General features: G+C 43.6%; 1 protein-coding gene across 1 annotated transcript in view; it reads right to left on the bottom strand.

Moving 5' to 3' along the window:
- Positions 1 to 5,507: 5,507 nt before the first annotated feature.
- PRDM5 (PR/SET domain 5) overlaps positions 5,508 to 22,362 on the bottom strand; it is a 120,688-nt gene continuing 103,833 nt past the window's right edge. The window contains 2 exon segments of the mRNA XM_074338556.2: positions 5,508 to 5,815; positions 7,868 to 7,972. Coding sequence (XP_074194657.1) covers positions 5,651 to 5,815; positions 7,868 to 7,972 — 270 coding nt within the window. The 3' untranslated portion in view covers positions 5,508 to 5,650.

The following is a 22,362-nucleotide window of genomic DNA, read 5'->3' as shown; positions in this document are numbered from 1 at the left end:
AAGGTCAGGAGAGGAGTCCCTTCTTTTCAATAACAAAACTAGACGTAAGACAGTCAAAACTAGTGACTGGCTAATTTCCACACAATTTGATTTTTCAGAATTCCTAATTCCCATTATAATATTCCAGAAAAGACTCATCAATTTGCCAATTTAAATAAAAGTTTTAGAATCAATCAAATAGGGTATTGCTCTCCATCTCCATATGTTCTATTCCTACTTAACGTAGGAGCTGTATAGTTTTCTTCACTTTCATAAAAGTTCATTTCAACCTCCTGTTGCTCATCAAAGGCAATCTCAGCTCGCCAGAGGCTAATACTTACTTCAGTAAGTGGGAAAAAAAAAAAAAAAAAGCAGAGTTGGAGACCAATCACTTCCATTTTTATGAGTTGCTTTATCAAGTACTAGAGAAAGAACAGAGGAGTTGTTTCAACAGCTAAACCCTAATCATGGTGGTGTATTCGCTCGGATTTCAGCAGCAGTATGTGCATCCATGGTACCCGAGCCCCTGGAAGGCTTCTTAAGGAATCTCTGTCACTTTAGGTTGTGTGTCAGCAGCTACCTTTGGTCAGCGAGAACCATACAAAGGAGGGTCTTGGATTATGTCTACAATGTCAGGCTTTTATCAGATTTGCACTTTGGTGGTGATGAATTTCCTATGTAGGTGTAATGAACATATTTTCTCTGAATGCAGACTCCATTACAAGCCCATCAGACAATCAAATGGAGGTGGATGAGACTGGGGAGGGCAGCACTGAAAACCATGCAGCCCCTGTCAGGCAGGATAAAAGATATGAAATCTTACCACAGGTGGTTCATTAGAAACACATCTAAAATTTCCATATACTCACAGAACAGTTTTCACAGGAAAATGGGAATGGGAGGGGGGGGCGATATGCCAGTCTCACATTATATAAAAGGTGTCAGACAACATTAACTAACACCAAGGAGCAGAGCACTATTTGTTGTTCTCTAAGACAAACTGGAAAATGAATGGAATGATTCAGTGTCCATCGTAAGCTGGGAGTCTTCACGTTTATACTGTTTAGCAGAGGCAAATGGAGTGTGTGTGTGTGTGTGTGTGTGTGCGCGCGCTCTGTAAGTGTAATTAACTCCTAGTAAGTCTACAGTGTTTCTGGTCAGAAACAATGGTATTTTATATGAACTCCTTCACATCTATTTAGGTGATCAAGTTTCAGTGGTCCTATATCCTTTCTCAATTTTAAGCATATGAATTATCAACATTACTTAAAATCTTAGATTAGTTTTCTCCTGCTCTGTAATATGCCAAGTTGGCACAGTCCCAAGGAATAAAAACTTACCCTTATTGCCTCAATGTCTGCAGAATTAGGAAGTTAAACACGTTATCAAATATTTAGGTAGCTTATACAGTAACAAATATGAACATTGTTTTACGGTATCGTGTTAAGCATTTTTTTAAAGGAAGAAAATAAACTTGGACACTGGATCAGCAGCACCATTTTAGTATAAGAAACCTGCTGCATTCTGTACTAGTCCATAGTCCGAAGAAATCTAGAATATTCTGACATGGCCCAGGCTGAAGGCTCCAGAGTTATTTTGTACGCTGTTATACAACGAATTAACAGCCTGGGTGATTACATCGTTCTGAGCCCAAGGTAGTCAGCCCAGAGATCTCAGGCCCCAGTGATTCTGGGAAACCAAAGTTAAATGAATGCATGGTTTCTAAATCCACTACTGGAGACTCATGATAATGATGATGTGAGATTTTTTTGTATCAGGGAGACCTCACAAGATGGCAGCAACAGCAAGATGCTGAAACACCGCTTTTAAAAAAAGGAGTACCTAAAACGTAAGCCATACTTTTATCACCCTTAAATGACATTTGTGGACATCAGGGCATTCTTGCTCATAGACACTACCAGACGTCAGGTTTCTTCCGTTCTTCCTGATGTCCCTTCACATGTTGTGTCTGACCAAGAATGAGATGAGACATAAGCTAGGTGTTCTCTCTCATTGCCCTGAGACCGACTCGGCCAAACGTTAGCTTCTTGAAACGCTTAGAAGTAGATGATAAAAGCATATGGCCTGGGAGTAGTGGCAAGTATGTTTTTCTTCTTTCATCAAAAACAACTTTTAAATGTTCATTTGGATTTTATTATAGAACTGCGCTAGTTATAGTTCTATAGTAAAATGCAATGCTAACACCAATCGTGGCTGTGACTTATATAGATTTATATAGATTTATTATAATAAAATAAAAATGCTGCATTTACAAATGCTACATTTATATACACACAAATACACTTCAATACTAATGGTAAAATCTTAGGGTTTTAAAGAGGCACACTTCCTCCTACCTACTCATCTCCATATATCCACAACCCCAAGATGCCTTTTCATGAGGAACATTTAGATTTGTGAAGGAAATAATTGGTATTTCCGGTATGTGTCTCCTGTCCCTTCTGGGTTTGGGAGAGGCAGCAGCACAAAACTGTAACACAAACTGGGCTGTGAGACCTGTTTGTGTTCCATGCAAGTACATTACTTTGCTCCAAACCAGGGGTGTCCAAACTGCGGCCCGCGAGCCAACTGCAGCCCGAGATCCATTTTAATTGGCCTGCAGCAAATTCCAAAAATATATTTAGTTTACTTAAATAAACCAGGTGAGGCAATACGTACTTACCTTGAGTGAGTGGCCCGGCTGTTTGTGTATTTTACCGCACATGGCCCTTGGTGAAAAACGTTGAAAAAAGTTTGGAGACGCCTGCTCCAAACTCTTGTGCTCCTTTCAAGTTTCATATTCATCACCTATTCGGGTTATGAAGCATCCCGTCTAGAGAAGGCAGCATGCGTGCGCTCACTGCTCAGTGAGTTGGCTGCAGCAGGTCAGAAGAGTTTGGAGCAATGTAACGTACTTGCGTGTATAAGCATCACAATGAAAGTCCTCTGCACGCCATACACACACGCACACACGATATAGAATATGTTTCTTACAAGTAGCATTTTAACAAGTTGCAACCCCAAGAGTGAATCACCCACCAACGAACAGTCTTATGCTGCAACTGTTGGTCATTATTAATCATAAAGTGCCCTAAAAAGCCAACAACTAAAGGAGGAGGGGGAGGGCAGGAAAGGAAACTAACTCAAGGCAGGGATAGTGAGACAAGAAGGAATCCAACGCATACAGATACCCCGGGTGTCAGTACTGAAAGCGAATAGTTTTGAAGGGCCATCGGAACCTACCCGTACCACTGAGTATCTCTTAAAATGACTTGGCTCTGACTTCATGGGTACCTGAGCGTTTGTTCTTTCCCCAAGAGAACACTGAGCCACACTCTTTCACAGCAGGAGGGAAGGGAAAGACACTTCGCAGTGGGTACCCGTACTCCAGCTTGCCTGTGAGATTTTTTCCTCGGTGACTATTTATGTTCTTAATTTCTCAATTGAACCTAAAAAAGGGTGTCATCTTTTTGTTATTGCTAAGTGATATAAAAGTTGCAGGACACAAATACTAATATACCTGACATGCTTACACATAAACAGCTATTGGATAAAAGATGACAACACACAAATAGTCTTCGAAGGACCTCTTTTGGCTGCACTGCTTTGAAAAGACACGATAGCATACTGGTGGGTCTTCCCACACCCTTTTCTGACTTCAAACCTCCAGCATGATAAGGCCCAGCACCTCTGCCGGGTCACTTGACTCTGCAGCAAGGTGACAGCCTGTTGTCAGGGGTCCCTCCCCAGCAGCCTTGTCAATGTGAGTCACTGAGATTATACAAAACTGGTATTTGGCTTCCTTTCCAGTTTCACATCCATCACCTACTCGGGGTCTGAAGCGTCCTGTCTAGAGCAGGCAGCCCCCCAAGGACTGAGCGACGTGTTTAAAGAATGCACACTCCCAGTCGTACAGCTGTTCTTTTATGTTCCAGCGACAGTGGGCACACTGTCGTGTTAAATTAAAAACACTTTGGGTCTAAAAATACACTGTTGAAACAAACGACAGTGAGAAACAAGACCAAAGTCTATTCTTATAAAATACAGTCTGTAATTTCAGATACAAAATGCTACACAGAACCACATTTAGACAGCTTCTAAATTATAATCTGAGGATTTATATTTTTTAAAGTTATCTCTGGTGAATTTCAAATTTAGTCTTTTTACAAGTTTAAAAATCTATATTGAATATTAAAAAAAAAAAAGCAAACTGGAACTGAGCATGAATATACGTCTAAAACTAGATTCCTGACTTCAAAGAACTATGTCTTCACATAACCTTCCTCCCTGAATCATTAGAACCGAGTAACTTCTCAGCATTACACTTCCTCTCCTTGCAGCGGGCTCCGAACAGAATGCTCACTTTGGGGGCTTCATTTTAATTTCTTTCTGGTTTTGGATTCCTCTGTGCTAGTTGACAACACTGTCACATTTTCTCATATCATCTCCAAAAACAAGCTGTTCACTGTTTGCTGCTCTCAAATATTTTCTTGACATGTAACGTAAAGGAAGAAACCATGCTTCTTGCTTCAATTTCCCTTAAGTATCAGTGATCATTTCCATCCTAACAGTTGGCAGGTTTGTACTTTTTATTCTGGATTCCTAATTATACAGGATGATGGAGGGTGATTTGAAAGTGTTTCAGTATCAGCGACTGCCGAGATTCTGGAGGCTCTTATGCAAACCAGAACGTGACTGCTCTGAGGGCTGCATTATGTCTGCACAAACATGTCCTGTGCACTTTGTGGAACGAGAGGGGATGGGCTGGGTTCGTCATAGCTGACACTGTAATGTCACCGCTGGCTGCCACTGTCGTGGACGCCATGTCACAGACATGGACAACCCGTTCTGCTTTGTTTAGTTATGTGTCTGTATGTTATAGATTTCTAAAGATAACTAGTGTTAACTCAGGAGCCTCAGCCTGGTAAATGTTTAAGTGTTACGATCACTTTTCTGCAGATCTTAGAAAAGTTCCCAGACCGTGAACGTCTGCATCCCAGTGATGGGAACAAGTAATGTCTCCGAAGGATTGTCCAAAAAGCAGTATATTAATCGGTGTTTTCGTTCTTAAATACCGCTTTGTTTTAAACTGACCTGTTGTAGGGAGCTGTTAAATAAGATCCACTTTTGGTTTGTTTCACAAAATAGCAGGTCTTATACTGTTAGGCTTGGGACTTCAAAAACTCATGCCCCTGTCATTATGTGCAGTGAGTCTTCATTTTCTTTATGGCTAAATGAGTAATAACCGGCCACAGTAAGCAGCACGGACACACGTGCACACACACAAACACACAGGCACAAACATGCACACATGCACACACGCACACACACACACTCATGGTAACAATAAAATAAAAGGCCTATAGGGAGTATGTTAATGGACTTCAGTACAGGAGATGGCCAAGGAGAGGAATGATGCTCCATTTTTGTAAGGCAGAGCACAAGTAGGATTTTGCAAGGCTACAAAGTTATTTTTTTTCCATTTGTACCATTTCTTGGGAAAAGTAGGATTGTTTTTTCTTTCTGCACATGTATCCACAGACTCTAAAGGTAGGCAGAAAAGAACTGAGACCAGCGGATGGCGCTGGCGACCTCTGCTGTGCTCATCAGGTGTCAGAAATCTGGGCTTCCCACCAGGGCCCTTCCGATGGCCGCGCCCCTGGCGGCCGCCTCAGCTGCCGGCATCCCCATGGATGTTGTCCACATGCACTTTGAGGTAGTCGTTCCTGGTGAACTTCTTGTGGCAGAACTGGCACTCTGCCAGCGGGCGATTGGGGTTGTGAGTCATCTTGTGTCGGATCAGCATTTTCTTCAGGCTAAAAGCCAAGTCACACACCTGGAAGGGACCCAGAGAGCCTGTCATATCACACTGGAAAACCTGCACTGACACCAGCTTATCACTGATGCAATAGACTTTGGCCAGTTCCTCTTAGCAAAGACGTACTAACATGCAAAGGAAGAAAAACGTTCTTGAAACAAATGGAATTTAACATCCAAACTAAAGGGTAAAGAAAATTCATTCTAGTTCTCGAAAGTGATTTGCGTTTAATGTGTGTCTCTGCACCCAACCGCCCGACCCCCAGCTACTGTCCTTAAACGTCTCTAGAAAAACAAGCCCCTGAAAACAGTAGCTTTCGCCTCATGGTGCAATGTATTCACAATTTCCTATTAAACCTCTTTAAACAAAATGCCTGTACCCTCGAGGGAATAAAAGGCACAGGACATCTCCCCCTAGTGACCCTTCAGTTTTGTCCCATTTAAGAAGTAAAAGGTTAACACTGCTTTCAGGAACCTTACCCACTATTCGAGTTCTTTATTTCTTATTATATCACCTCATTTAACTAAGGAAACAAACACGTTTACTTCATGTAAGCTCTACCACATCGCCATCTAGCTCAACACACATTAAACCACCCAAAATTGAAAATGTTGTATCGACACAGAAGATGAAGGCACACTTGTTCAGGTCACACATGGAAAAGAAGTGGAAATCTTTTAATACTGAAATCTCATTCAAATTTTGGTGTTATTTACAAAAACTCCACTGACATGCAATTCTTCAAAAGCACATCCACTGTAAGATGCGGCATATTAAATACTGTGAAAATGCCATGAAACACATAATGAGAGAGGCAATGGCTTCCAAAACTGCTGGTAGGAAACCTGAGGTTCTGAATGAAGTGACGCCTGTGAAAATACTGAAGCAGATAAACAATTTCTCTCTCTGTTTATGGGGAAGGTGGGTTTTCTATCCACAGTAGCAAGAAACTCAGAAAGGCACAGGGGGAGAAGGTGAGGAGAGGCCAGTACATAATAAATCCCCCCAAAAAGCTCTGCCGTGGCCCCTCCCCCCCCTTCGTGCACACTTCTGTCTCTACAGTAGTTCTTTCCTTAAAGAAGTTCACTTTGATGAAGGTATTTTTACGAGCGGGCCCGCTGGGAGTCCACTGTTGCCTTAACCTCACCACAGAAGTTTCACGGAAGGACAAGGAAAACATCTTGTGTTTGTGAGTTTCCTTTCATATGGACGGCTCACCCCACACTTGGTCCCTTGGGACGTGCCAATGGGACTGACTACTCGAGTTTCCATCAACATGTAAAGAGATTCTGTGCTGTGCGGTTCCACACAGTGCCACTTTCAAGTTCCTCTTTCTGATATTTTTATACTAGAAGAAAGCATCCAAGTGTTTCCCCAAACACCTGTGTCAGTCTTCTGTCAACTGTCAGGATTTCACAGGAGAATGGTGATACTGTTCACTGAGAAACCTTTTTCCCCTAAATTAGTCAATGCTCAGACTTATTTTACTGAAAATGGTAGTATTTTTTACACTCACACACACGCGCGGGTGCACGTACACACTCACACACACGCGCGGGTGCACACACACACTCACACACATGCGCGGGTGCACATACACACTCTCATACACACGCATGGGTGCACACACACTCACACACACGCATGGGTGCACAGACACTCTCACACACACACGCATGGGTGCACACACACTCACACACGCATGGGTGCACACACACTCACACATGCATGGGTGCACACACACACGCGCGGGTGCACATACACACACACACACGCATGGGTGCACACACACACACGCGCGGGTGCACATACACACTCACACACATGCATGGGTGCACAGACACACTCACACACACACGCGCGTGCACACACTCTCACACGCGCGCGGGTGCACAGACACACACACACGCGCGGGTGCACACACACACTCACACACACGCGCGGGTGCACACACACTCTCACACACGCATGGGTGCACACACACTCACACACACGTGTGGGTGCACACACACACTCACACACACACCCCTCGTGTCACTGGAGGCCACGGGACAAGGCAAACCCACTCACATCGCACTGGAACGGCTTCTCTCCCGTGTGCGTCCTCTTGTGCTCGTCCAGGCCGCGCTTCTGGCTGAAGGCCTTGGTGCAGTCAGAGCACTTGTATGGCTTCTCCTGCAGAGTCAGGGGACACAGACAGCCCGTGAGTCCCGCAGCACCGCGCCCTCGGGGCCTGGGTGGGCCGGGGCGCATTTGATCTGGTGCCACCCGGGGCGCCACCCAGCGATAGTCTGCTTATAGGGAGATAGCAGTAGTCACACGTGCTGGGCGGTCTCACAGCCCCTGGCTCAGGGAGCTCCCAGTCCCAGCTCAGACGGCCACAGGTCTGGCATGAAGTCACAGCTTTGCGAAGCTGGCCTCTGAGGGATTGCTCTGGTCTCACTACTTCCTGAACTGAACTCCTCAGTTTTCCTTAGGTCTCAGGGTCTCACAATAATTGACTGGCATCCTAAGGGCATCGGACCAAGGAAGTCTGGGATCCCCGAACTCGATGGTATTCGCTGGTGACCGCCTTGGAAGTGGACTTGGGACTGGAGACATCAGAACCAAACTTTCAACAGATTTGGGGGTTAATGTAAAAAGCTGGAGCTCAGCTGCAATTTTGGCATCTACCTTTCTATTCTCCGACCTTTTTTCTACATACAGTGTTCTTTTATAAAATCTAAATTACTTTTTAAAATGCGGCATTTTTATTGTTGGTCATGGACTCTTTAGGAAAAGAAATATCTCTATTAGGAAAAGGAAAAATTGTCCAAACCCCTGCGGCATCTTTGATACCAGAAACTTATTATATCACCATCTTTCTACCTTGGGATGAATTGCATAATAATGGACATTGTTCCCTTAAAACAGCTGGTCAGTTACTAACTAGTGCATCTATAAAATGATTTGCTTAAAGTGGCAATGAGATTTATTTTCAAATATATTTTCAGAAACACTTGTTTTGGATTGAGGTAGTATATAGTATATGTTTAATTTCATGTTACATAGACAAGTTCTATTTATATTTTCTCCCTAGTATTTGGGAGAATACTGTAAAAATTTTCACACCTACAAAATGGTGTGTAAATACCCAACACCAGTGCTGGCTCCCCCCCCCCCCCCCCCCCAGTGCACTGCTGCCATCAGGCAGCCCCTCCCACCACCTCAGAGACACCACCGTCAGGGAGATGGGCCCATCACGCCTTGCCCTCCTCTGTATTTTCAGTGCATTTGTATGGATGCATCTCTACACAAGACAGTATTATTTTGCCTGTTAAAATTATGTAAATAGTACCATACTGGATGCATTCTTTGTATGTTCTTTGGAAACTTCTTTTTGCTCAACATTATCTTTTCAAGCTTCCAGTCCCCACTTCCGTTTTGGGAACATATGTAGCTCCCACTCATTTGTTTTTAATGCGGTGTGGTAGGTAGTACGTTCAACGGCTGTGCCACACTTGGCCATGCGCATTCTCCAGTGATGGGCAGCTCTATACGTAGCTCCTGCTTTCACTATTACAGACAGTGTCGCTCTAAGTACATGGGCACGTGGTACTTGAACCAGGCGAGTGTGATTCCCTCCATCTGTATGCAGAGAAGTGGGCCGCACCTTTCCAGGAATGGCCACAGAGCTCTCCAGAGGGACTCACCCATTTACACTCCAAAACCCAGTGCATTCTTGTAATTCCGTCATTACATTTTATACATTTCAAGATTCCCAATAGGTACATGATGAGTGTATGTAAGTTTAAAACTATGTTCCTGGAAAGCAGGATCTTTTATCATTTTGAAGTGACCTTCCTTATCTGCAATAAGCCTTTTTCACCTTAAAATTAATTTGGTCATAATATAGCTATAAAAGCCTTTGAAAATTAGTATTTGCTGGGGGGTTGGGGAATTGAGGAGATGTTGGTCAAAGGGTACACATTTGCAGTTAAAGCTGAGTAAGTTTTGGCACAGAATCGTCATTACAGCCAACAATACTGTACTACATACTTCAAAGTTGCTAAGAGACTAGATCTGAAATGTTCTCCCCACCCAAAAGGACGATTATGTGACGTGATGGAGGCAGTAGCTAAAGTCACGGTGGTCATCGTGTTGCAGTATGTAAATGTATCAGGTCCACACGTTGTACACCTTACACTCACAGTGTTACACGACAATTTTATCTGAGTTCTTAAAAAGAGGCAAAAATTAAATACAATTAGTATTTGCCTGATATGTACATATTTTTACTTTCAATCAGTCTATATCCTTAGGTATTAAGTGCACCTAATGTAGACAGCATAAAACTGGATTTTTTAAACCAAACATATCACTTTTTTTAAGATAGCAAATTTTGCTTAATATTATAATTTATCATGATATTGCTATAATATAATTATTGTTATGATAATTATATAATTCATGTTTATTTATTAACAATATATTTCTTACATTTTATTTTATGCATTGCTTTTATCTTGCTTGTTTTCTAAGTTTTTCTGCTTACTTTTTCTTGCATAGTTAGGATTGATCATTTCCCCCAGTGTTATTATAGAAGTTATGACATCACCTTTATCCTTTCAATGGCTGTCCTTAAAATTTTTACTTTGTATCTTTAATACAATCTGACAATACTATACAATACTATCTGCTTTCCTTCCTACTGAATAACATGTCCTGTAGAGTGCGTCTGTCTCACATGTTCTGTGTAGCAGCATCTTACTTATATCTTGAGTTTTAATGCCTACTATGGAATTATTGTTCTTTTATCCAGTCAATGTGGTTTAGCTGTACACATGTTTAACAGTTTCTTTACTTTCCTTGCTTTCTTACATATCTGACCTTCTGAGGATCTGTTGAGGGTAAATTGCTTTTATTTGACTGAAAATGACTTTGTTTCTGATTTCTTGTTGAATGAAGTCTACTAATACAATCAGATATAGAATAAGCTCTACGTTTCATGTCTCTTAACCTCTCTTTACCGTTTCCATCTCTTTGTATGGCACTCTATGTAATTTCTTTAGACTCAGTTGATCAATTCTTGTCAGGTCTGAATAACTTGCCAGTTAATAGGATCATTTGACTTTTTAATTTCCATTATCATATTTTAACTTCTGTAAGTTTTTATTTGGTGGTTTTCAATTATGCTTAATTTTTTGATACAATCTTATATTTTACTCATGTTGTTTATACCTATTTAAAAATATTCTAGCTGTTTATGTAATTTTCTTCATCTGATAAATCGCTATCTTCAGATTTTTGGATATAGCTCTGCTCTTTGTGGTTTCTCCTGTTTCCTGCTGGTGGGTCTTGTTCCCTTGAGTGTTTCTGTAATTTGGGATCAGGGGCTCATGTTTGGTGGTCTTTATCTGTTAGAATCCTGTGACCCTGAGGCTGAGGCTAAGTCCCTCTAGACAGCCTTTGTGTTTGCTTCTGCCCGGCACTCGGGGAGGCTATCAATCAAAGACCATTTAAGTTTATTTCTTGCCTTAAGGTTTTCTGGTCAGGCAAGTATTTTAAATCTGAACTCCAAAACACTTGAGGAAAGCACTGTGGTTCCAAACTCGAAGGAGAACTCTTCCAACCAGCCATCAGTCACCCCAAAACAGTTAAATGTCCCGAGGATCTCATTTGCCAAATGTAGGTGATTTCTAGTCCCTGATTTCATTTTGAGCATTGCCTTTCCAAGGTCCCAGCATTATCGCAGACGCAGTTCCATCCTGCCCTATACCCTGAGCCCAGAGCTTGTCTGCTTTTCCGTCCATTGAAAACCAAGTCTAGAGTTTACCGACACTGGCAACCACCCTGCAAGTTGCCACATCCTCACCTGGACCGATCACTAACGTTCAGTTTGGCTTCAGGTCTGTTTGTTGGATGCGGGGATTACTGTTACTTTTTACAAGTTCAGATATTTGCTGCTTGCTTTATTTTATGCAGCATCAATAGGTGCCTTGTATGGGGCCTGTTCTCCAGGACAGGAAGTATACCATATTGCCAGAAATGGAAGTCTCTGTATGGATAACTTTCAAGACGCAGAAAGTAGTTTTCAAATAACTTTCCACAGTCAACAGAAGAAGAAAAAAAAACCAAAAAAAACCCCTGCATTTTCTTGGCAGTCCAAGAAATATAATGTTTGCTGCTTTTCCCCACTAAGCTGAATAAACACAATCTCTTTTCACATATTGTATTGCCTTTGGCACCTATTATTTCTTCAAATACTGCCTAGTTTTTAAAAAACTTGAAAAGGAAAATGCAGTTCTAAGTATTTAGATCAGAAATTTCTTGGAGTTGCTGGGACTATTTATTAGGCTTTTATTATATTCAAATGTTTTACTTAAACTTATGTTTTAAAAATATATAAAAATACATCAATCTGAGATATACAAAAAGCAAAAAAGGAAAGCTTTTCTCCCTGGCCCATCACTGTGGCCACTGCCAACGACAGGTTAAGTGTCCGGCAGAGAACTGTCCAAGACAGCACCAACTATCTGGATGAGAAAGAGGGAGTTTCAGGGAAGGGAAGGAAGTGAAAATCAAGGTCTGAGCCTCACTGAGAACGGACATCCCTCTCACTCATCCCAAGTTCCCTCACAGGAGTCACTGCCGAGGTAAGTGTCCTAAAGACGGCCCTTTGGGTACTCAGAGAGGGTCCCGGCCAGAATGCGGAGGATCACGAGAGGCTTAAAACCCACATGCGTCGTATGCATTGGCTTGGACTGAATACTCAGTGTCTTATACACACACACATTCATTCATCCACTCACATACTGACATTTTTCAAATATTTACAGATACTACTGGTGACTAACTCAGTACACTTCATTTACAGATGTCACTGAAATTATATTACCTACACTTACTTGTTTTGTCCTATACAATCATCAAATTTCTATGTGTGTGTTGGCAAGAAAGTGGGGGTGGAAATTCATACTATGAAAGGTCTCTCTAAATGAGAAAGTCTGAGAATCGCAGTTGGAAGAGGGGCGGGCCCTGTGCTCGAGCAGGTTTGTACCTGCCTGGACTCCTTCCAAGGAACCACTGGAAGCCAGGGACTTCCTAGGACTCCACACTCACGCTTCTCTGTCGGCCTAGAAAGAAGGTTCTCTGAGTCTCCAGCCATAGTGAAGTTCCGTCAGGAGAAGACGTGTTTGCCCTTTGAATATCTGCCTCCTGCACTGGCAGCCCTTACACAGTGTGCACTTTTTCTGAAGATACCACAAGCAGGGGTATAGAATCCAGACAGGTATCCGTCAGGTGGCCTCCCGGGCTCCCTGGAAGAACCCCATGCCCGTCGCACAGGGATTCCAAGCGAGAGGGGAACGGTGCCAAGTGCTAATGAGTTCCTGCTCCAATAACAGCCTTCATAGCAGGGCAGAGGCAGGAGGCTGGGTCACTCACCTCAGCTGTAACAAACTAACTGAGCTTCAGAGGAAAGAAATGCAGTTTCTGCGTCAGAAGGGAAACCCTCTCCCTTCCTTCCTAATTCTTCCTAATACTCCCAGTCAGCCATGATGAAGAAATGCCACCCTCACAGTTGGGTACAGGGACTAAGCTGATTGTACAGGGTAGGCTCTGAGAAAGACACCTGCGCTGTTCCTGTCCCTTTCTCTGAAAATGGTGAAAAAAATCTTTGTTGCCTCTAGAGCATTCCTGAGTGTACTTAGCCCTAACGTCTCAGTCCAGAAGAATCCACACACGTGTGCAAGGGTGCAAGAGAACTTCAATTTCTAATCATCTCTGCCTACTTTACCGTCAAGTTCACTGATTATGGCGGTAGTTGGGGAATGGCACAGTGGTGGACACAGCAAAGGCCCACGTGGCACAGAAAGCTTAGGAAGCCAAAGTCAGCTCTGACTTGCTGCTGTCAGGCTAGGCAGCAGAGCTGAGGCTGAGCTCACTACTTCCTTCCCAAGCACACTGGAAACCATCGGCAGGCTGGTGTGGCTGCAGTGTGCAAGCAAGTCTGGGTACCACTGAACTTCCAAAGCCCCCTCCCCCGCAGAGAACTCACACGCTAACACCATTTTAACATTAATCACATCTAACTCCATTATTTCTCTTCCTCTATTTTCTCCCCATTACAAATTCTGTAATATAGGTGCCAAATCTGATTTAATAAAGTATGATGGAAACTTTATTACACTGTTCCCGAGCAGAACACGCACTATAAATTACACATTTTAACTCACGAGCTAGATTTAACTAGAGACAAATGATTAGGTTCTTGATTAATTCTGTTTCTAAATGATTACGCAGTTTAACTGACAAATAGCCTGTCCTTTGTCACCGTAACTGGGTAACTTTTCCCAAATGGGCCAACCTGTTTGTCAGCTAATCTGTGTAACCTGTCAAAGGCAGAATCAATCAGTCTCATCAGTGTAGCTTTCATTAAGCAGCGTTTGGCAGCCTTCATTCAGCAGGTAGGACAGTGTGAGAGAGCTAAAAAAAAGTCGTACTTTTGTGCTGCTAAGGCCCATCTATACAAAAGAACTCCAAATGTTCTATTTTTGCCAACATAAACTGAATTAATAAATGTCAACATCATTTGAGGGGGTTTTGTAAAAACAAAGTCACGTTTTTTATCAATCTCAGAGGGTTTGGAAAGTTCTTTGAAATATAAATCTATTGGAGGTTTTCTCTTAGCGTAGCTAAGGATGGCTTTCCGGGGGAAAAAGAAAACACGCACCACATGCACACACTCTCGGAGACAAGGACAGTCCTGGCGACATTTTCTACACGATGTATAGTCATGTGACCCATGCATCTCCTACAGCTATTGTCACTTTAGGCCACAACCATAGAAACACAAAATCTAACAAATCAGCTTTTCCTCTTGTAGTCAGAGTTCAAGGTCAGTGGTGTCAGGGAGTCACAGAATGATGCTTCATACATGATCTGAGCCCAACAGAATCAGGAAAGGAAAATTAGGAATGAACTAAGGAAATCAGGCACCAGTGAGTTCTCAAAGTACCTTATAGCTATTAATATTTACCCGATTAGAGTTCACAAAAATGATGGCTTTTGCTGCGTGATCATCTCCTATTTCTAAATTTAAAAGACAATCTCATGAAACAGATTTGGTGTGAATTTCTGAAATATGTTTAAATAAACAGAAAATGTATAAATTTCTAGTTTCCCATGTTCTCAGCTGCCACAGCAGTGGCTGACTTTCCCTGCTGGGCACAGCACAAACCTCGGCAGAGAAGAAATAGGCAGCTTGTGACTGAAAGGGCTGCGTTATATTTTTAAAGGATTTGGGGCAAAGTCATTGAACCATGCTGTTTCCACCTGCAGAATGTCTTGCTCATTGCCAGAGGGGCTTATGGAGCCTCCAGTGTAAGGAAAACCGTCATGCAGGCCCTCTCCAGCCTGCACACTGGTGGGATCCACTTGAAACCTTCCTTAAACAAGGCATGGAGCAGCCCAAGCCCTCCGCCGGCCCAGGCGGTTCTTAGCCTCTGCACTAGGATATCTGAGGCCAGCTCAGTCTTTGCAGGGGGATCTGTCCTAGGCACCCACTAAATACCAGCACACCCTACTTCCCTTCAAGCTGGGACAACTCAAAATATCTCCAGACTTTTCCAAATGTCCCCTGGGGGGCAAAAATCACAGAAACTCCATATAAAAGAGCACTTCTCGAACTATCTGCAGTGAAAGACGGTGTTTTGTCCCAATGTGTTGCTGACTGGTACTTTGTAAAATATAATTAGAGTGAATTAACTAAGAGACAGCCTGCACGTAGGTGCGCCACCTAAATGCTATGGAATTTCTAGACGCTTCCTCACAGTTCCTGGACTTATCACAGACCTGAAACAGAGTCTGTGGCTGGGACTGCCTGCTCCTGGGGCCACACGGGGAAGAGCCCAGGTCTTGAATGAAAATGTCTTTGGCCAGAGGATGTCCGTGATCCCACGTTATCATCATCTTGGGGAACAAATTCTGTAACACACCGTGTATGAAGGCCACCTACCACCAGAATTACAGCTAAGCCTTGAATCAAACATCATTTGAACACCATATGTAAAAATTCCCAGTTTTACAGTTGTGGGAGTAGGGAGGTTAAAATTGAAAATGGGTGAATACTTGTGGGACCCAGGTCAGGATACATGGGAATCCATTATCCCATTCTCTCTGCTTCTGTAGGTTTGAAATGTTCCTTATAAACAGTTGAAAGAAATATTTAAAACATTGCTTTCATGTTATTCTAAAACGTAAAACCTCACCATGGTCCTTCACCTTCAAAGGTCTTGTCTGTTTTCGGGAGCCGCTTTTGCTCTAGGGAGGTGGAGCGTTGGAAACATGCCTCGGTCAGAAGCCAGAAGCGCATCTGAGCAGCCGGCTGAGGGGCGGCCCGGGGCTCCATCCCTGGCCCTGCTGCAGGAGCGGAGTGGGGGTACGGGGGGGGGGGTTCCGACACCCAGCGCCCCTCCTCCAGCCCAGGGTATTCACACCCACGTGCATCCAGAGTAGGAGGTTTCTATGCCCCGGTTTAATCGGGTCAGCACAGGTCCCTCATGTGGCACCTCCCGTGACAGAGCCTCCGAGCACAGGTGCGCTCCTGGAAGCATCCGCGGTGGCCCCGTCCGCTGCCCAGAGCTCAGCCTGGTGCGTGCTCCTCGGTGTGGCCGGCACTGGAAAGCCCATGCCGCTCTTTCCAGATCTTTCCCCCGTCCTAGGAGCCGGCTAATTCTCTTAGGCCTCACTAATGGTGAGTCCCAGTTCAATAAAACACGCAATTCACAACGGAATTGCGGTGGAATTCAGAGGAGGCCTTGCGAGGGTGGCCCCACGGTTGCCATTACACTCAGCCAAGGGGGCAGACCCATGGCCCAAAGGCCAGCGTGCCACATAAATGACGGTTCCTGAAGGTGCCTGTGACATCAGCTGCCCCCAGTCAAAATGCATTGTGCTTCCCTCTGATGAGAAGCCGGGTCTAGAAGATGTCTTTTACAGATATTTATGGTTTTTGTGGCTTTTTAGTCACCGTCTTACTTTTACAGCCATCTAATCTTTCAACATATGACAAAACATAACAATGGCCTCGTAAACAATGCACCTAAGACTCAGAACTCGTAGGCAAGCTGACAGAAAGCTGGGAGAACGCGTAAAGCAGGTTTCCACATAACACATCGTAACGGGTTTTGCTTTGTAGCTAATGGAACACTTTCTAGGAAAATGATGGCATAACTCACATACAGAAAACTGAAAATAATCACAGTAAATAGCATTTTTATATTAAAGTGCTATGTATAAACTTTAAATAGAAACGAGAGGCACTCGGTCCCTTTTTAATTAATCCACTTTGAGAACAATGTAAGTGAAATGCTGGAAGAAAGCCCTGTCACTTACACAGAGGTGATAGGAGAGCTTGTCTGGCATCCAGGAGGCAGGCTCACCCAAACCAGCTCAAAAACCCTGTTTCCCTGGATCCGGGAGTGACGCAGGCTGGCCCATGTGGGATAGCCAGGTAGACTGGCCACACTCGCATGGCCCTCGTGGACTCCTAACTGGGCCCTGAGGACTTCATCCCGCCTGCATGTTAACCACCGGGAATCTGTGAAAACATTGATGCTGGATTTACCTGGGCTGGACGAGGCTGGGCGCTGGCTTCTGTCACAGACCCCGAGGTGCTTCTGTAGTGCCACCAGAAGCGAGACTGCTGGCGGGCCACCATCCTCTCCAGCCATAATCGTAATAATAATAACCAGTAAACCACAGCACGACGGCATCCACTTCTCCCCGGGACAGGACTTCCTGCTACACACCTGCCTCGTGCTGGCTGGCAGCGTGCTAGGAACCTGTAAGGACCTTTTCCATTTACTGGTTCAGTGATTCTGCACATTTTGTACAGCTATTCTCACTTTGCAGATGAAGAAATAGTCATGAAAAAGCCTGACCAAGGTCACACAATTGGGTAGAGAGGGCAGAACTCAAAATAAGGCACATTTACTCCAGGGCCAGCATCCGCAGTGATCTGCTGGCTTCCCACCCACCCAAACCCCCTCCCTCGTCTCCAGGATCCCTGCCGGCGGGACCCTGACGCTGTGTGGAGGCTCCTGTCCACCTGCTCAAGGGTTCTGGAAGAAGTACCTCCCAGCCCATCCGAGAGAGGGGAGGCTGGTCAGGCAGAACCTGGCCCCCCGACCTGCCTGCACATGAGATCACCTGGAGAGCTTCCAAAAATGCTGATGTCCTGACCCCTCCCACACCCCCCACCAAGAGTGTGGATTCAATGGCCTGGGCTTCGAATTTTTACATATTTGAATAGGCAGACACACTGGGAACCACTGCACTAAGCCAGTGAAAGCGATTTCATTTCCTTGGCAGTGATGCCTGTAGCTGGGAGCATGTGACATGACTAGTTACTGAGCAGAGAAAATGTCTACAGGGGACTCTGCAAAGGCCTCTTGTGGCTGTTAAGGCTGACTGTGCATGGAGGTGAGGCCCGAGCTGCTGCAGGCACGTGGGGAGCTCGGCAGCAGACGCGAGAGGAGCCTGGATGTGAGCGCTTGGGGAGCCACCGTGCCAACCAACCGTGGGACAACCCTGCTATGTGACTTACATGCCATCATTTAAGCCCGTTGGGTCAGGCTTTCCGTTACTAGGAATGAAGGCTTTCTACTGTCTGCTTCTGCCCAGGCATCGGCCCATATTCCAAGGTCTTACTTGGTGGCAGAGATGCCTTCCAGCTCCGACTGAAGCATAACGTCAGAACAGTGAATGAAAACCTCGTCAGGGACTGGCTGTTAAAACCCCCACTCTGAAAACGGAGTGAGTGTTCCTCTAGACAGCAGCGTTCTTTATACACATAAAGGGGGTTCAAAAAGAACTGAAAATATGTATTTGCTGATAAGAATTCTGAGAACAATATGAGATCTGGGCATTGTCCAGAATGTTCTTTGTAATTCTTGGAAGAAAAGGAATGCTGCTTAAGTGAAAGAGTGTTATTTAAATTATCTAAAGGGAAACTATTTCTTTCCCTGCATAATAACTGTTTAGATTTTTTTCCTCAAAAACCTTATAGAAGAACACTAATCACATGAATAAGAAAATTTTATAAGGAAAAATTATGCTCAGCATCTTAAAAATTATAAATTAAACTTTGAAATATAAATGCAAATTATAATGAAAATATAAGAAAATATACCGGAGAAAAAAGAAAAATAAATATAATAGAAAATATAGAGGACATAAGGACAAGATAAAAAAATACATATACACTTGTACACACACACACACATCATATCCAAGGCAAAAATGCTGAGTTTCCAGTAACAATCAGAATGGAAGCTGACTGTGAAAACACACTCTCAGAGTTGTGAGAGTATAGGTGGTTAATGCGACTGCCTTCTCTTGTCAAACACTGTCCCTAACACTTTTGTTGGTTGTATCCTAAAAACCTGCTAATGAAAATCAAAGTAAGTCTTACAAGTTTAAGACGGCCTAATTTATTATTATTACTATTATTATTATTATTATTATTATTTGCATATTCTATGGAGCTTCATTTACCAATGGACTGTTCCTAAACATTTAGTCTCAGACACAGTAATCCACCAGCAAAGGCAAACTTTAACGACTTCCTCTGAAAAGGCCCTTTGCTACACTTGACCTTGTACTTCAGTGCACAAACCAATTAATTTAGATGTTTCAAGCTCTATTTACAAGTGAGCTGACAGCAGTCAAGATAATTTCCATGATCAGATGACGATGTCATTGAGGGGAAATTCATCAGGAAAAGTCTCCATGTGTACTGAGCAAGACACTATTACGAACCACGGCAAACACGCGGTTTGAGCCGCAGTCCTCACCCTGGGAAGCGCCTGAGAGGTTTGCAAAGCAAAGCCAAGGCAGACAGAGTAGGCGGTGTCTTGTCCATCACACTGAGCTTTTGTGGCTACACAATTGGAGCTAGGCTCTGAGGCACATACCAAATACCCGTCAATTTAGGGGGCACAGTGTAGGGGTACAGAGAATGCTAGGAAGTGAGAACTTAATCTAGTCACAGAACTTTACATGTAAGAGGCAGGTTCCTGTCCACAGAGCACTGATTCAACTTGCCTACTTCCAAAAATAACAAACATGCTTTCTGACATACGTGATGGTAGCAAGTGTAATCCATCTTTGAATAAAGCCCTGAGGTTTATGCCAAGGTCTGTAGGAGAAAGGAATTATGTAAATGCAAAGCCTTCGAAAAGGGATATCTACTTCTAAAGAAATAACATACTTATCCCATTACACAATTTTGAAAATAATAAGAACACAGCAGTAAGGTGCTATCACACGTGCAACTAATTCACCGCGGCCAAGAGAGCGTTCATTTCAGCCAAGTTCATGTCAGCAGGTGAAACAAAGCCATCGAGCGCAGGCAGAAGGCAGAGGAAATCAGATCATCAATAGAAATTACATCTCTGAATCAACACGCAGCACACATGGCAGGGAGCTAGCTAGTAGGATAAATTGCTCCTTTCAAACCTCAAAAATGCTGGGGAAAAAACAAAACAGCCTGCCTGTTTGCACAGGTGAGGATCCCACAGTTGTCCTAGCAGAGATTTTGCTAGATTTGAATGTGCTCAAGTCAAAAAAATCAGCCAGCCTAAAAGGTTAAAAAAAGAAGACAAAGAAGACGGCATAATAGGACGATTGTAATAAGTGGGGAAATTTCTGTTTCCAAATTTGAATATTATTAACACTTTTAATCCCAAAGGTAACTGCAGAACATTATTTTTACTCATAAAATTAGCATTTTCATTCCTTGCCCTTTTTCTCTGATACACTTTCCTTCTGCAAGTAAATTTGAGTCTTCTTTCACAAATGGGTAAGTTTTTTGTGAAAAATATAATTCTTGGTGATGCTACACCAATGCCAGCAGGCTGAAGTATACTTCATGCCTTCTGCAAAATGCCATTCTTACCCCCAAAATAAAACGACTGCCTATCATCAACAGCAACCAGAACAAATCAGATTTCACGTAAAAAAAAATAATAATTATAATGGTGACTTTGTACCTACTAGCCTCTGATTGTCCTGGGTTCAGTATATTCCCGGAAAAGGGACGTCTGTCTCATGTCTCATGTTTTACTTCCAGAACCGTGACTCCTATGACCAACTGCCCGAGTTCACCCAGGATTAGTCAGGTTTCACCCTGAAAGTCCCACATCCCAGGAAACCCCTCAGTGTGGGACAAAGAGCAAGACAGTGCCAGGTCGGTTTTTGCATTAACTGTAGCACCTGAGTTTAGGAGCAACAACCCAGTGCCATGTCCCACTGAGCTTCCTTCTAGGGGGCCATCTGCAGCATCCCTGTAAGTCCACTCAGCTGTCACCTGCTAGGGGACGAACAGGAAAGACTGCTAAGACAAGGCCTGCCTAAGCTCCCCGCATCTGTCTCCTGCAAGTATCCCAGCCTGCAATGTCACTGGCAGGATGAATCAGCTTCCTGGCAACGTACTGGCTGCCCCACCTCACCTAGGAGAGTGGCTGGGGGCCCAGCCACAGGACGAGGGTGCGTGGAGCGCAAGGCGAGCTTCACGTGGTGCTGCAGCTGGAAGGGCCAAGAGTTTGTTCCTTGTTTTGTTTAAAAGATCATTTGACTTGTGAACTGGCCAAGTTACTCAGAAATTTTCCAACTCTTTCTCTCGGAATATAGTAGGTGAAAGACTGAATTGAGGCAATTTCCTTGTTTTTGCTAAATTCCAAGACAGAGATCCTAATGGAATCACAGGTCTCCATTTTGAACCATCCCTTTGCATACAGAAATGACCTTGTTTTATAGTTTTAATTCTCTACATTTGTTTCTTGGTTTAGAGATACAAGAACCTTCAGAGTATGCTAACATGTAAGAATAGAATTGATAGTACAACCTCTTAGAAATCTGTTCTCTTTTAATAATTGTAGTGGTTTTTCTTCTAGTAGCCAGGTATCCTCCAGTTAAAACAACACAAATAATACACTTGGCAGAAGATTCAGTTAACCAAAGTCTTATCTTGCACACAAAGAAACTAAGCCACAATGAGGTCCAAACTCTCAGACAGGCTTCCTAAGTGTGCGTGACCCTTTCTTATCAAATCAAGGACAGAGCCACCTCCAGAGCCCCCTCTGCAGACAGGATGAAAGAACATACATTGGTCATGTCAGCACACAGAGACGAGTGTCGGGGTGGGGAGTGGAGGTCTCGGGCTCGAAACCCAGTTCTGCATGAAAAGGAACAGCCATGCAGCTCTTACAAGGAGGACAGATGTTGGGGAACGCACTCATGTCCTGCCAATGGAGAAATACAAACAGAATTTAATATCTCAAAAATTCAGAATTCAGCCATTGAGTCATATATTGCTTGGTGATAAACTGTGCCTCGTGTTACAGACTCTGGTGTAGCTGGGACGTCATATTTGGCAGTGACCTGGTACACTGCTTCCATGTCTAAAAACACATGTTAATTTTAGTTCCTTCTGTTGCCTCTTCAAAGCCAATAGATATAATAGATCCAAAGTAGTCACGCATACCACATTCTAGAAAATGTCCGTTTGAACTTATACTGGC

This window comes from Rhinolophus sinicus, chromosome 15 (assembly GCF_057876585.1).
Source record: "Rhinolophus sinicus isolate RSI-liver-muscle chromosome 15, RSI-T2T, whole genome shotgun sequence".
NCBI lineage: Eukaryota > Metazoa > Chordata > Mammalia > Chiroptera > Rhinolophidae > Rhinolophus > Rhinolophus sinicus.
This window is presented reverse-complemented; position numbering and strand designations above follow the sequence as displayed.